Raw genomic sequence first — 15,301 nt, forward strand, 5'->3', positions numbered from 1 at the left:
CCAAGTGTAGCTGTGAGGAATATAATCACACGTCTCTGAAAGAGAATTTGTCTCGAATTGCGGCGTCGATTTCGAGGTGTATCCAACAACTAGAATTCTCTTGGGCTAGCTTCAATGAAAGAACATTCCAAACGATCGTGCTGTAGCCCGGATCCGGTTTTTTCTTCCAAGCCCTAAGGCTTCAAAATTGTCTGCGCATCTGCGCCCTCTCTGCGATGTTCTCGTCAGTACTGATGCACCTATGCACGCGCATGGCTCCCGCAGCTCACTATAGGATGCTTGATGCGCCAGCAAGTGCCTCCCGGGATGCGGACGAACCAACTGGCTCCGTTCTTGCAAAATTGTCACTTTGCATGTCGGGTTAGTCAAAACCTTCCGAAGGCGATTGTGACCCGCCCTATGAACGAATCTCAACCAGAGTTGGACCGTTAGATAGCCCTCGTCGAGTAGATGCTGCCTGTAGGCGGACTTTGCTGTGGCGTGTCTGGTTGACTCTAAAGATCAAAAATATAAAAATATGGCCTCAAGATCCATAAATTTATATAAGTTCGAATACGACCTTTCCAGCATCCTCCGGCGGGCTGGCGCAATGGTAGCGCGTCAGTTTTCGGTCCACCGAATTCAAATCGCACTGAAGGTTTAGGGGCAAGTTCAATCCGTCGTCAAACATCCATCCTATGTCATATTAACAAACATCGCAGTTCGAGTCCCTAGTCCGTCGTTTTTGCACTTTTGAGACCACAGGGTTGTAGCCCTGATCGAGGCGCATCTTTTGGTGCTGCTTCCATCTTGATTGGACATCGGGTTGATCTTGGCCTGATGTTTGGTCGGGCTCAGTTTGCGGGGGAATTTTTTCCCTTTTTGCTTTTGGGAAAAGAAAATCGGAATCAAAAGTGCTCGACGCGCACAGGAAGATTCGAATTCGAGACCTGGGACGATAGATGGGCGAATGAACGACTCGCAGACCCAAATCGACGGTCAAAGCGTCGTGCGGCTTCACAGACATGACTTTTGGTTAGAACAAAAACAGACACAAGAAAAGAGCCGAGATTAAACAATGAAACTGGTATACAGCTCAACTAATCGAACAAAGTCTATCTATCCTCAACCAGTATAGGCAAATCACCCCGACATACTCCAGCCCAGATTGTTATGAAGCTGGAACAAAGGACTTGAATTCTTCTCCTTTAGATTCCTCTGTTGAACTCAACACAGCCATCATCACCAGCACGGCCATGGAACTCAGCCTCCAAAGTGTTAGCCTTGACAGCCTGTCTCTGGGGGAAGATGGCCAAAGCCAAAGGCAGAGCGAAAATACTGGTAGCGAAGATCAAACCCAAGTTGACGGGCGTAACCATTCTCGGCCTTTGCTGCAACCACTGAGTCTTTTGCAGACGAACCAACAAAAGAGGAGGCAACACCATGATAGGCGTGGCATTAATGACTCTTGAAACAGCAGTCTCACCCACAGCAAGCGTAGCGGCCTTCTTTGACTTTCCAAGCGATTGCAAAGGTTGACCGGCCTCCTCACGCTTGAGTTTCTGCGCCTCGGTCTCGGTGGGGAAGACATCGATACCCTTGCGAATTTCCTCTCCCCTCATCAGGAACACGTTCAACACACCTGCACTAGCCACAGCAGCGAATGGCACCAAGCGTCCCAATAACATCTTGGTGTTTGGGCTCACACGCTTTAGGCGAGGAACAATCGAGTTCAGACCCAAAGCGACACCGCAACTGGCTCCTACAGCGAGGAAATAGGATTGCACCATTGTTGAGGTGGAGAGCGGGATTGATTTATTGGCGTTAGAGGAGTTGATGGCGACGTTGAGAGACTGGTTGGCGATTTGCCAGCCCAGAGTTCCGGTGGTGCTGAGACCGGGAGAGAGCATGCCGGCTGTTACGACAAGGTTGGAGAAGATGTAGGCGGACATGCGGAAAGGGAGGAGGACCTTCTCGCCAGTATCTTCATGCCTCGTTAGTCGTGTTTAGCAGAGTTGATGAGATATGCAAACATACCAGGGTGAAGTGTGGCATCAATGACCTTCTTTGCTGTCCAAAGGTCGGGTGTCATCGATTGAATCTTGCCCTGCTTGTATGAAGTGACTAGATCTTTTGCTTGTTCGAGACTGGCAGCAGAGGTGAACAATGTTCTGTTGGTTGAAAATAATCAGTGGCTTGAATTCGAAATGAGTTTCTATCATTAAAACTTGATCTATTGAATAGCCAAAACAGCTTTGAAGCGTCTCATGCGAACATCGATATAGCAGATGGTGATAAAGGAGAACGCAGATAATGAAAATACACGTCAATTACTCACCTAGGATCAGACAGGTTGGCAGCATGTCTAACACGACCCCAGTACGTGTCCAGATCATACTGGGATGCCGGCAGGGCGCGGTTACCAGGAAGCGAGGCTGACATTGGTTTGTTGTATGATGATAGCACGAGACGCGGCTTCACAGAAAAAAGAGTTGTCGGTCTTGGTCGGCAGTGGCTTGTGGGGAGAGAAGATCTTGGAAGAAGCAACCGCCGCTGCAAGCCGCATTTTGGTCAAAGTCAAAGCGTCTTTTGTTTGAACTGGCCGAGGGTCGGCGGACCATTTGGGTGCTTCATGGCTTTGCACATGAAGACATTTGTAGAGAAACCCATGTCTTTTTGGTATTATAGAAGTGTATCCTAGTGAAAGGACGAGTATAGGGACAGACATGTTTTAGCTCTACGATTTCCTGGGCGCTTGGCCACCAAGAATGGCTCAGCGAGCATGTGATGACGACGAAACAGGCGTGCGACGCAATCCAATAATTAACCTACCTATGTAACACGAGCAACATCGACCTTTGCTCTACTTTCTCTCACTGATATCAACGGACGAGCGAATAACGTCAACACAACATGGCCTTCTTCTTCACCTGTGGAACTCACACCTTCAACTCGCTGCTGCAAGGCTACGAGAACATCCAAGCGCAATGTCAGGTGTGTTATAGCGTTGCGACAACAAACATCTCCACCAACGACTAACGAGTACGCAGAATTGTGGCAATTTTAGTGCAAAGGTGTATAAGAGATGGGAGTGGTTTACCTTGTGCTTCGTTGTGAGTGTCTTCCAATAACGCATCGCATTATTTTGCAGTTTTTAACACGTCTTGCCAGCCGATCATACCATTTAGTCTCAAGCCACACCATGAGGTCGGATGTCATATCTGTCACTTCTATCAAGACATCATGTATGTTCTCATGACCATGGTTAAGGGTAGACTACTGACGATACCAGGCATCGACCAGATGTACAGCAGATGATGAACAATCCACAGTCATCTATTCCAATGCAACCACAGCAACCGTACGGAGCCCCACCTCAGCAGTACAAGGCACCGCAAGGACCTCCTCAGTATGTCTGAACAAGACGTGTTTGATTCGAGAAATCACCTGGAAGATGTTGCACGAAGGTATGGCGTTCAGGATAGGGTCAGTTAAAGTTGCGATGATACCATTTGAAGTTTCTTTGGGCAAGCAGGACGAGTTGAGTAATGGCAGAATGAACAGGGGTGTGATGGTCAAGAAGGCTGGGTTTAAGCAAAGTTGGCCAATGCTGGTCAAAAGACGGTTAATCCCCAAACAAAAGTCACGCTTGATCGCCCTTCGCACGCGCGCTTGACAGCTTCCTCCACCTCTTTCCCTTCCTCCTTCCTTCCTCTTTCGAATTTTTTGTTCCAACTCATATTTCTATTTCTTGTATCCAACTCACGCATATACGCGACAATGCCTCGCGCGAAGTCAGCCAAACCCGAGGTCACGCCTCAGCTCGTGGCAGATGTCATGCAAATCACGGTCAACAAGCCCGAATTCACTCGCACTCGCGACGCGGTACGTTTTTCCTCAATGTCACGTCGAATTCATGATGCGCCCATCTTTGCGACTCGATCTATATCAACATCGAGCGTGTCGCATGTTGGGCGCAATTGTGTCATGTTGCGACAGACGCGTCTCGAGGCGCGTCGCAACCACACAAACATTCAAAGACTCGACACTGACAGCAACAACAGCTTGTCACTTCATGGGTCGCTCTCCAGAAGGCCCTTCAGAATGCCACTGCCGCCTACATTGATCACTCCAATGCATGGCTCGGTGGCACCGTCGACCTCGACCCCAGCATGATGAACCTCGGCGCATTCCTCCAGGCTGGTGAACTCGTCACCATTGGTGGTGGTCCTCCTGCTGCTCCCGAGAAGAAGCAGAGAAAGAAGGCCGAGCCCAGAGACCCCAACCAGCCCAAGCGTCCCCTCACCGCCTACCTTCTGTGGCTGGGTGAGAACCGCGAGAAGATCCACTCCGAGCTCGGTCCTGAGCAGAAGAGAGGCGAGATCTCGTCCGAGGGTACCAAGAGATGGCACCAGTTGCCCGATGAGGTCAAGCAGGTACGTCAATTCCAGTCTTTCCTAAACTTGCGCAATCGCTGACCCCGACAATAGAAGTACAAGGACGCCTACATCGCCTCGCGTGATGTCTACAACAAGGAGCTCGCCGAGTTCAAGGCCAATGGCGCACCCATTGCCGCAGACAGCCCCGATGCTGATGAGGAAGACGTCGAGGCTGTAGAGCCTGCCTCTGCTGCCGCTGGCGCCGAGTCCGACGACTCCGATGACGACAGCACCTCTTCCGAGGAAGAGAAGGAGCCCACCCCTCCTCCTGTCAAGACTCCCAAGTCTGCCCTCAAGGGTGGTCGCAAGAAGGCCGCTCCCCCAGCCTCATCCCCTCCCCTCCCCGCCTCCAGCCCTGTCAAGAAGGGTGCTTTCACCGCTGTCAACGGTTCCAACAAGCGCAAGAGCAAGACCACCGACGCCGAAGCCGTCGTTGAGGAGCCCAAGAAGAAGCGCGGTCGCAAGGCCAAGGAGGACGAAGTCCCTGCTTCCACCCCCGCTGAGGTCCCCGCCAGCGCGAAGAAGGACAAGAAGGAGAAGAAGAAGGGTCGCAAGAGCGTCGGCGGTGATGCTTAGACGCCTGTACTGCCTAGCTTGCTATCCCCATTACACGACTATGTCTGGTCCGCTCTCTCGAGACACGACACGCCTACCAACCAAGGCTCCCACCAGCCTCAAGAAGAAGGTCAAGCAGGAAAAGAACCAGCGCCGCTTGGCCGTCGGTGGTGATGCTGAGGCCAAACCATCGCCCTTGTCCGAATCGTCCATGGGTAGTCCGTCAACGCCTGCCCATGAAAACGTCAAGAGTAAGCACCTTGAGAGTTGTACGGCATCCCCACGATCTCGCCGCAAGAGGTCGTGACCCCAAAAAAATAAGGAAGGAGTTGGCGTTCTTGCAGTTTTGTCTTTATTGTTTTTCATGTACATTTGTTCTTTCCTTGCTTCTTGTGTATTGACAGCTTCTTCGTAGAATCAGGAAATACATATGATCATCACTGAAACTCGAACTGTTCCTAACCGACACATAGTGCTTATACATACCGTGAAGCCGAGCTGTCTGTCTACTCGGGCTCCAACAGGCTACTTACCGCCGGTCTTTCCTGCTCATAACGCAGATGCCTACACACCTCTAACAAGTACTTCACATACGATTCGCTGATTCACGAAAAGAAGGCTCTCAATGAAAGTCTCCGTTAGGCCAAGTATCCAGCGATGCGCGTCTCACTGCCTGATGGAGGGACGCTCATCGTTACCCGCCGGCCATCCCGCCGGTAGTCATTTATCCCTACAAGATTTGAGTTGGCATGTGTGCATGCAAGAGCAATGGCAGCGCCCCGTGGTGTGACGGCGTAGCACACAGCTGCAAGAACAGTAGTAACATGGGTCCTGCAGTCAAATGTCCGGTTTTCATGAAGAAGCAGAACTGATCATTCGATGAGCACATTCAGGATCCCTGCCTTACCTCTCCTTGCTACTCAGTGGACTCCCATTGATCCATGGTGGAGGACACAATCTCAAGGGTAACGGTAAGACGACTAAGAGAGCAATGTATCCGATCGTCTGACACAGCAACAGAATGGTCATCGACACATTTGCTACTTTCTATATTGCTCGTTTGGAGCCCTTCTGGTAGAAGGAAGCTTTGTGCGAGTACTCCGTCAACAAACAAAAGGCATCCATCAATGTATGAGGGCCTCGAATACGGTAGGAAGATAACAGGTTCCCAGACAAGGTCTGTGTGCCTGTGTATCCCGTAGTAGGCATACAGCACACGTCGATGGAGTCGTGCCAACCCTCAACAATTGAGCGGTCGATATCAACGACAGAAAGAAAGAGACCATGGAGACATCACAGAATGCAAGTCTCCCTCGTGGTAGTCATCAATCAACCCACGGAAGGTTCTAACTGCTTCCGCCTGGCTGTCTGCCTCGTTCGTTTATCGTCGACGACCTGGCTGTTCTTCTTGACAGCTCCGGATTCTTCTTTCACCACCACAACATCACACAGGCGCACCAGGCTCTCATCATCTTTCAACCCGTCCACTTCTATACGACGACACGCACAACAACACACCATCAACCGTCACGATGGCCGCTGACAGCCAGCCCGAGAAGAAGCACCCATGTGCCTCTGGAAGTTCCTCTGAATCCAAGCCCAAGATGAGCTATGAAGAGACCTACAAGCACGAAGCCGAGACTGCTCGCCACGCGGCCGACGACCTGGCCGTCAAGGACGTCGAGACCTCTCAGATGAGAGTCGAGATTGCTAAGCCTCCCTTCTGGATGAAGACCGATGGTCTTGAGGCCAAGAAGGGTACCGTCAACACCCATCCTTTGCTGAAGGAGAACAAGAAGTGTAAGCTCAACCCGAGAGTCTTGTGAGAAGTGACGGTTGTTGACCCGACGATCAGAAGAGGTGCGCTCGAAGAACAGGATATCTCTCCATACACGATCAGCGACTTGACGTGGACCACGATGACGAGACTTCTCGAATTTACTGAACTAGGAAAAGACGTATGTTTTCTTTCCAGTTCTATGTCGAAACGCACGATGTTCTGACATGACGACTAGGAGATGGGCGTTTGCATCGTCAGGCTCAAACACCCACGACTTACATTGAGCGGTACCTACGCTTTCTGCACTTTGGCCTTTCTCTCTGACCGACGGGTGGACGATAAGTAGCAGATGGGTATAACAGCTCATTATCAAGCGGGAGATATCTCACATCATCCACTTTTTCTTTCCTGGTTTGACTCCAAGAATACTGTGCCCTATTACCGTGCTATGTCCATTCGAAAAATTTGATTTTGAGTCGCCAACTTACCATATCATAAAGATGTACGCCGTTCTGATACAAGAGATGTACCCAGAGAGAGTATTAGAGCTCATTCTTCACTAGACCCTCTCTATGTGCCAGGGTTTGTAACTCCCAATCTCCAGCACTCCTCTCCCACCAAGATATGGAGCGCAATGCTCACTATCAAAAGGCACAGTAGATATCTAGACCAGGGATATATCCAAAGAGAACCTGGAAACCACGGTATCTCAATGGATATGATCCAGTGATCGAGAATATTGTGCATTTTTATAGCTTGCATGTTACGACCCTTTGCACACGGAGGGGGCATTACCGTATCTCTCGAGAATCTCGTGCCTTGTTACAGCTGAGCAAATTACATGCTCGAGCGCACAGAACGATTGTGCTCAGCTTGGACGTGTTCAAAGGTACAGTTGATCGGTCGAATGCAGGAGACAGGACATGTCGTTGGAAGGAAAGTGGGACCAAAGGACGAGACCTGCGTTGTGGTCAAAGCTCCAGCTTGACCTTTTGACGCATCTTCCTTCCGCCAGAACATCTTTGTCATGCAACACCAATATGAGGGTAACGGCCTGATATGCAGGTTCTTGTCACTCTATCCTTGGAAGCAGCCGCTCCAGTGTTGTCGCGTAGCACTAGCTCTGGAAGCTCTCACGGCTGTAATTGATGAGCGCAAACCGCCTTCATTCAATGCATCGATGCCGATTCCGCCGACTTAGCGGAAGCTGTTTGCAGCATGTTGGAAGCAGCGCGTAAGTATGATTCACATGTATCCCTTAGTTGAACGCCTGACGCCAAGGCGGTATATTGCAGCCGGGAAGATCAAACACCAGTAGACCCATGTCAGTTTGCCGATAAGCTCTTTCGTCCGTTTGTGACAGGGTTTTGATAGCCCTCTCGTCCTCTCTCTCCTCTCCTCTACACCGCAAACTAATAGCTACACAGCTCCCATACTCGCATTGCCCAATCCAGTTACATCGACTCTCTCAATCTCAAGCTCCAGGACACCATGAGCAGCTTTGAGTGTGATTCCTGCACTCGCTGCTTCAACTCCTGGAAGGCTTGTACCCAGCACATGGATGCTCTGGATCACTAGCAGTGGCCTCACGAATGTGATACTTGCAGCATGCGTTTCAGAACCGCGCGAGCCGCCAATGACCACATGAGAGCCAAGAACCACTGGTCTTATCCCTACGACTGCGAGACTTGCAACCTTGCCTTTCGCTCCGAGGAGGCTCGTGATGACCACCAGGACGATGAGGGACACTACAAGCACCTCCACTGCTCCGATTGCGACCGCTACTTCCAGAACGCCAACAACCTGGCTCAGCACATGAGAAGCCGTGTCCACCAGGGCACCTCCATCTCTTGTCCATTCTGCCAGGCCGCCTTCGTCACTGCTAGCGGCGTCTCTCACCATCTTGAGTCCTCGTCCTGCCCCAAGGCCAAGAACCTCTCCAGCAGCGTCATCCACCGCATTCTCAGCCAGCGTGATCCCAACGGCGTCATCACTGAACGCTTGCTCGAATGGCACGACGCCAATACCATCAACTCGACCTGGAACCCTAATCACGCTTACAACGGTTTCGGTTATGAGTGCTACATCTGCCACCGCGAGTTCATCACTCCCAGAGCCCTTGAGCAGCACATCCGCAGCCCTACCCACCAGGCCCCTCTTTACCACTGTCCCAACAAGAGCGGCAAGTGTGGTGGTAAGCGCTTCCCCACGCTCGCTGCCTTGTTCAACCACTTGGAGAGTGAGAGCTGTGGATACGCCAAGTTCGCTACTGTTCAGAAGAATGTCCGTGGTTTCTTCACTGGAGGCGGTCAGAAGCTGGTCTCTTTCTAGAGGTTCAACATCCGAGATCAGACTCTGTGGAAGTGATACAAACTTCACAACACACACCACACCATGCATTCTTACACAAAACAACGTTATGATTAGAGCGGCTCACTATTTATGAATTGACGGGATGTATGGGCTTGAATAAACTCTATTCTGTCTGCGAGGACTAGAGTTTGAGTGTAGCGAACGAGATGTAGATGGGCCTAGCGAGGTGATCTACACGTACGCATTGGTTGAGCTTGGCCTTCAAGTTACGAACAAGATCATGAATTTGCGAGGTATTTTCATATCTCGATCATGACGCCACGCCCTTGACATGTGGGGTGGAAGACAGTGTAGGTCGAGGAGACCTTGGCGGACTGACCTTGGAAGGACCATCTTGGGTAGTCGCAAAACACAAACAGCTCGATATGGCAGAGGGGGAGCCCGGATAGCCATGGAGCAGACAAGTCTTGCACACAGCGTCCTGCGGGACAAGGATCAAGGAGTCGTTTCATCATCGGCTTATGGATTGTCAGGAAGAACAGTTCATTGAAGCGAGCATACATAGTCACGAACATGAATAACAGAGTAGAGTTTACGCTCTCGTCTTGACGAGAAAAATATCGGCTTCATGCTTCCAACTGTCATCTTCTTTTGTATCTGTTCTCGTTTCCTCACATTGGTACTTGATCCAGACCCCATGCGACTGGTATATCAGACTCAGACCTCGGAGCAATCTTGTGGCCAGAAAACGCAACATCTTTCCACTCGAGCGAAGCACAGTTCAACGTCCCTTTGAACTTGCGACAATCATTACTCGGGAAAATGATATACCCAAGTCCTGACTCTGCCTTTTCCTCTTCCACCGCCGGCGTTTCGAGTTTGCCATTCCACCTTAACCAAAACTTTGGCTCTCTGAAACTGTTCTTTTCGAAGGTTTCGAAGCGATCGGGTTCTTCTTCCGACTCATGCTCTTCCTCTTCATCGCTATCCTCATCATCCTTCTGTTCTTGGTTTCCATCATTTTGCTCACCCTTTTCCTTCTGCACATCCTTCACCGGCTCCAGCCCTTCCAAAGTCCCCTGCAGACTCTTCCTACTAGCCGCCAACAACACCGCAGCCCTGATGCAACCCGGCAACGACATTTCCCCCACCACATCCCTCCCACATTCCGTCAATCTATACAACTCCAACACTGCATCCTGATTTCCTTCTGTTTGCATCTCATTATGCAGCTTAAACCACGCCGGACATTTGATTTGGTAGCTGCCAAAGGTTTTGCGGACGTCGAAGGCGTTTCTTTTGGATCTTCCGCTGCCGCCTGATTTGGAGGTGCCGTTGTTCCGGGATTGGCGGTTGTGCATGTGGCGGGAGGTGAAGGCTGTTTCTTGCCAGGAGTCGTCCATGGTCCTGGAATATCTTATTGACGGAGGGTAGAGTAGAAGTGTTGATGTTCCAGTGGTTATTTTGGTTCCAGAGAAGTTGAGACTTTTTGTAATGAGGTCGCGGCAAGTTGGTATTGTTCTCCTCTCTGACTGGTCTAGAGAAAAAGGATTGCTAAGGAAGGAATGATGAGAGAGCTTAAACTAAGATGGCAACGAGATGGTCGTTGCAACAGAGCATCGAGAACGTCATCCCGTTAATTATGGCCAAAGCTTCAGCCCTTGACCGGAGTCTTCTCCTATGCTTGCTCAAGGTCATGCCTTCCACTTCCTCATCAATATAATCTTCTTGCAATGTAGGTAAACCATGAAAACAACTTAGTGATGGTTTGCTACTGCTTCCGTCAAAACAGTATATCGACATCACTTCACGACTGACGAACCCATACTATTGAAATAATTTGAAACGTAAAACTTGATTGATATCTACATCAACATTTGAAGGGGGGTATAATAATGCTGGCATGACAAAGCCACCTGGGCCTTTTCTCGTAAAAACAAAAACTTTGTCCTTTTTACAAAGTAGCCTTTCCTCTCGTCTCGATTGGTAGCAGGACAAGAGCGACAAAGGCAGCAAAGAACAAACCACCTGATGCGTAGATAGGAGCATTGGGGTTGGCGCCAGCTGCGTTGACAGCAACAATGGGTGCGCAGAGACCGGCGAGACGGTTGAAGAAGCTTGATATGCCAGTGCCAGTGCCTCTATTGGGAGCTGGAAACACCTCAGGCGTGTAGGCGTAAAGGACACCGTACCTGTTGCGAAGTTAGTATCAAGAGCATCAAAAGTGGAAGAGTTGACACCGTACATGATGTTTTGGAAGAAGGCTTCGAGCGAAGAGAAGGCGAGCTGGGTACCAGAGTTCGTGCTGGTGGTGAAGAGGAACAGGAACATGCCTGAAATGGCAGTCGCGATGGCCATCGTTCCCTTGCGACCAATGTACTTTAGGTTGACAGTGTAGCAGCCGAGGAAGGAACCGGGAACACCAACAATCGAGGTGATGGCGTAGTTGCGGTAGGTGGTCGAGACAGAGTTGGAACCACCACCACCGCTGTTTGCAAGGTATTGAGGAAGGAAGGCGTTGAACAGCGGGTAGCCCATGCCGATGGCAGTCCATGCAAACCAAATGAGGCAAGTGGTGGTACCCAGCTTCCAGCCGCTGAAGAGAGGAGCAATGCGCTGAGTAGAGAACTTTCCGGCAGCACGCTTGACAATCTCGACAGTGCTGAGCTTGGCGTCTTCGGTAACATCAGGGTCGCCACCAATCTGATTAAGAATCTCTTCGGTCAACCATGTAGTGGTCTTGTTGTGGGCAGCAATTCCTTGGACAACGTGAACGGCTTCGGCCTGGCGGCCACGAGACAGCAGGAATTTGGGAGACTCGAAAAGGTTGAAGAGGAAGAATCTGAGGATGAACATGCAGAAAGTGATGGCGCCAAGAGTCAGGATGAAGTAGCGCCAGCCCCAGTTGTCAGCCTTAGTGCACACAGCAGTGCCGGCAGCACAGGAGAAGTTGGGGATGTAAGCCCAGGCCAGAAGGGAAGAGATCAGCTGACCGACTGGCCACCAGATCGAAAGCAGTGTGAGAAGGTAGTTCGACTCGCCAGGCAGGAACTCGAGGAAGAGGGCACCGTCGACAGGAAGGTTACCACCGACACCCAGGCCGATGCAGGAGTAGAGAGCGCATACAGCGATCCAGCTGTTGGCGCCACCAGCGGCGAGACCAAAGGTACCAGCAATGAACAGAGTCATGTTGAAGGCATAGCGACGACCGATGATGTCCGAGATGATACCCCAGAAACTGGCTCCGATACAAAGACCGACGAAGAGGGCGAGAGTAGTGTAGCGAACGGCATTTGTGTCGACACCAAACTCGGCGGCGATGGGGTCAAGGGTCAGAGCGACACCTTGAAGCCAGAGGTTGTCTGCCATCCAACCGAAACCACAAAGGGTGAAAAGCTGCCATTGGTATTTGCCCATACCCATATCTTGAATAGCCTTGTTGATGACTTTTGATTTGCCTGTTAATCGTTAGCACATTGGGTACACTGGAGAATTAAATGAAGAAGACTATGTTCACGGTATGAAGCAGTCTCGAAGATACGCACGATCATAAGCAGTGTTGTGACCTTCAGAATCGACATCGGAGTCAATCTCGGCCCGGAGAGATTCGAGGGTGGTTGTTGATCTGCCCGAGTTCTGGCTGACTGTTGACTTCTCACCAATAGAAGCGCCATCAGCAGTCTTGACTTCAGACATGTGTCGCTCCGAATGTAGTGGCACGACAGCATGCATGAAGTCTCTCTCGTCTTTACCCAAGAAGGTTCTCTTGAAGTAGTCCATATTGGCTAATGTAAGTAGATACAAGCCTACGAGCGAAGGTTGTTGCTGAGGGGTTGATTGTTGCTGTGGTTGTTGGAGTCGCAAGGAATCTTCGAGTTATGTACAAAGTCGCTTGGGCACTCAGATAGTTTGCGAGGTCAGTTGCAAGCAATGCACGGGCAGTAGCTTCGTTAATGTTTCACTTCGGTATGTGATGGCGCAGGGGATGAGTTTCAAAGTTGAGTTAGGTTGTCGAGTCGCGAGGGAGTTGTAATTTCGAGTCGATAGAGATGCGAGGAGGTAAAGACTTTGTTGTAGTTGCTCGGGAGAAGATTGTGAGTCTTCAGAGTCGCGTGGGTATGAGTCGTACAGAGGCGAGGATGAGTCTTGTCACCACGTAGCAACAGTGGACGATGCTTGGATGTTGTGGGAGTATGAGCTTTTCTTGATTATTTCCAAGATACTCTTCGAAGGTAGTCGAAATAGAGGTAGAGATGATTAGAAAAAAAGAAAGAACCACTGGTTGAGACAGGGTACAGCAGCGTTCTTATGCGGCGGATCGCAGGGTAATCGCTTTTTTTCGCCCATGCGGCAATACGACGACGTCGCTATCTCCAACTACTACCGAACAACTGACGCTGTGGATCGCCAAGAAGAGAGGTTTTTGATGGACTTGAACCAATCGTTGAGATGCTTGACCAATTACAAGGGCGAGTGAGACAAGCATCCGAGTGGGCATCGCGTGACGGCGGCGTGCTTTGGATGCTTCCTCCGTCTTGGCGCTCGTCATTCAGGGAACGACTCATGTCCTTTACCTTTCATGGCAACTTGATCCCTCCACGCTCCGTACGTTGACACATTGATTCGGACTGGGGTACTATCTGGGGCTGATATACTAGTGGAAGAAGTGATCGGCTTCCATAGTGCTGTTTATCGTCCGTATTTGCGATGATAATTACCATCTGTTGCGACAGCGATGGAAGCTGAGAGTGATGCAGTTTGTTGATGGACCGAGATGCACAGACCCAACTCGAAATTTTTGCCGAATCGGCTGGCTGAGCGGCTGGCTTTTGCTAAGCAACGGAACCGCAAGGTTAATTGCGCCGCACTGTTTGGCTAAAGTATTAATTTGTGCAAGCTGAGACTGTTTGACTGTTGGTCATGGACTCAAAGCACCTATTTCGAGTCTCGTGAATGGGTTTGCCAGTGCTGGATAGATAGGAGAGATAGCGAAGCGTGGCGGGGAGCAGGATTCGGACTCCATAGAGTAACAGGATTCGGACAGGATTGCCGTTTTGTACGGGATTGAGCGGGTTCCGAGGAGGCACAGCGCGCACAGGCAGGCAGGCAGGCTTGCAGCTCAGACCTCGGCGAGTGCCACCACTGTGTCATACCTGTCATTCGTGCGCCCTAGAAGACCAGGAGGACTGTTACGTAGTAGTGTCAAACGACTTCCAGGATTGCGAGGGCGCGCTGATGAAGCTTCAAGCTTGACAGGAAATTGCAGCAGCATGTCTACACGCTAGGGATCGTCGAGATTTGAAAGTTCCCAAGTCGCTTTGCCGATCTCGCAAGACCAGTACTGCTGGATAGCATGTCAGAAGGAGGGAAAGAGATCCTGTGTAAAGCACCTGTGCAGTCCGGGCGCGGTATTCAGACGAGTCCAAGCTGGGATAGGATGATCAAGCCGTTCTTCCGGAAAGGCAGAGAGAGGCACGCGATACAAGAGATTCAAGCGTGGCGCTTGTCAAGACAGAGACGGTGTGTCGCAGGGACCTGAAAAGTCGTGGCGACTCGTTCGGAGTGGTGAGGCTCTCGAGGGGAGTGTTTCACTGCTCTTGTTCATAGTGGCAGACGATGGCTGCACAAATGGAGCACCCTATACGGTGCGTCGGTTGAGAACGGCTGATATATAGACCGAGAATATGTCCGACTCTTTTGTGTATCCATTTGTGCGACGACGTTTGGCCATGTTGTTGGCACGCTCAAAAGTAATGCCAAGTGAAGTCGGAGCTTCCAGGGAGCTATGATGTATGGGTGTTGACTCGAGAATGGTCGCGTGGGTATGGTTGCGGGTGGGTGATGGCGCTGGATGGGTTTGTCGCGGTGGATTGGTAGGATTGTCGCAGTGGGTACGCTGATGCTGCACATTCACACACTTGGAGCTCGGCTTATCCATCGTCAGCGGACACGAGTACCTACGTGACTGAAGTCGATCGGAATCTTCTCTCTAGCCCAGATGATAGGTAGAGGACACATGTTCGAGCATGAAGGTCGAGTCCAGGAGGTTCGGACAGTTGGGATTCTGGAGAGGCTGGCCCAGAAGAGACGGCTGGCAAGCGCAGACTGATCGACGTCAACAAACACCACCTGCCTTCGAGCCTTCGACTGCGACAAAAGCACTGCCACCTGGGTCCCCTCTCGGCCCATGTCGACTCGTGATGGTTAGAGAGTACTCTCGAGCTCCTCAAGAGTG

General features: G+C 50.8%; 7 protein-coding genes across 7 annotated transcripts; 4 read left to right on the forward strand and 3 right to left on the reverse strand.

Moving 5' to 3' along the window:
• Positions 1-1,187: 1,187 nt before the first annotated feature.
• Positions 1,188-2,421, reverse strand: M436DRAFT_36097 (putative mitochondrial cation transporter; the record flags this gene model as incomplete). The annotated part of the gene is made up of 3 exons (XM_013576329.1): positions 1,188-1,963; positions 2,017-2,150; positions 2,318-2,421. 3 exons carry the CDS (start codon positions 2,419-2,421, stop codon positions 1,188-1,190), a joined length of 1,014 nt encoding a protein of 337 aa, XP_013431783.1.
• A 471-nt stretch (positions 2,422-2,892) lies between these two features.
• Positions 2,893-3,398, forward strand: M436DRAFT_59748 (uncharacterized protein; the record flags this gene model as incomplete). Its single annotated transcript, XM_013576635.1, has 4 exons — positions 2,893-2,973; positions 3,030-3,092; positions 3,151-3,224; positions 3,272-3,398. 4 exons carry the CDS (start codon positions 2,893-2,895, stop codon positions 3,396-3,398), a joined length of 345 nt encoding a protein of 114 aa, XP_013432089.1.
• Positions 3,399-3,759: 361 nt separating this feature from the next.
• M436DRAFT_36456 (uncharacterized protein) lies at positions 3,760-4,994 on the forward strand (the record flags this gene model as incomplete). The annotated part of the gene is made up of 3 exons (XM_013576396.1): positions 3,760-3,864; positions 4,044-4,415; positions 4,470-4,994. 3 exons carry the CDS (start codon positions 3,760-3,762, stop codon positions 4,992-4,994), a joined length of 1,002 nt encoding a protein of 333 aa, XP_013431850.1.
• Positions 4,995-5,034: 40 nt separating this feature from the next.
• M436DRAFT_77660 (uncharacterized protein) lies at positions 5,035-6,799 on the forward strand (the record flags this gene model as incomplete). The annotated part of the gene is made up of 2 exons (XM_013576942.1): positions 5,035-5,224; positions 6,426-6,799. The coding sequence occupies 2 exons, from the start codon at positions 5,035-5,037 to the stop codon at positions 6,797-6,799; spliced, it is 564 nt and encodes a 187-aa protein (XP_013432396.1).
• Positions 6,800-8,361: 1,562 nt separating this feature from the next.
• On the forward strand, positions 8,362-9,084 carry M436DRAFT_77661 (uncharacterized protein; the record flags this gene model as incomplete). The annotated part of the gene is made up of 1 exon (XM_013576943.1): positions 8,362-9,084. One exon carries the CDS (start codon positions 8,362-8,364, stop codon positions 9,082-9,084), a length of 723 nt encoding a protein of 240 aa, XP_013432397.1.
• A 653-nt stretch (positions 9,085-9,737) lies between these two features.
• M436DRAFT_77662 (uncharacterized protein) lies at positions 9,738-10,469 on the reverse strand (the record flags this gene model as incomplete). Its single annotated transcript, XM_013576944.1, has 1 exon — positions 9,738-10,469. One exon carries the CDS (start codon positions 10,467-10,469, stop codon positions 9,738-9,740), a length of 732 nt encoding a protein of 243 aa, XP_013432398.1.
• Positions 10,470-11,020: 551 nt separating this feature from the next.
• On the reverse strand, positions 11,021-12,762 carry M436DRAFT_36985 (putative sugar transporter; the record flags this gene model as incomplete). Its single annotated transcript, XM_013576508.1, has 3 exons — positions 11,021-11,258; positions 11,312-12,524; positions 12,612-12,762. 3 exons carry the CDS (start codon positions 12,760-12,762, stop codon positions 11,021-11,023), a joined length of 1,602 nt encoding a protein of 533 aa, XP_013431962.1.
• Positions 12,763-15,301: the final 2,539 nt, after the last annotated feature.

Source organism: Aureobasidium namibiae (genome assembly GCF_000721765.1).
Source record: "Aureobasidium namibiae CBS 147.97 unplaced genomic scaffold scaffold_1, whole genome shotgun sequence".
NCBI classification, from domain to species: Eukaryota; Fungi; Ascomycota; class Dothideomycetes; order Dothideales; family Saccotheciaceae; genus Aureobasidium; species Aureobasidium namibiae.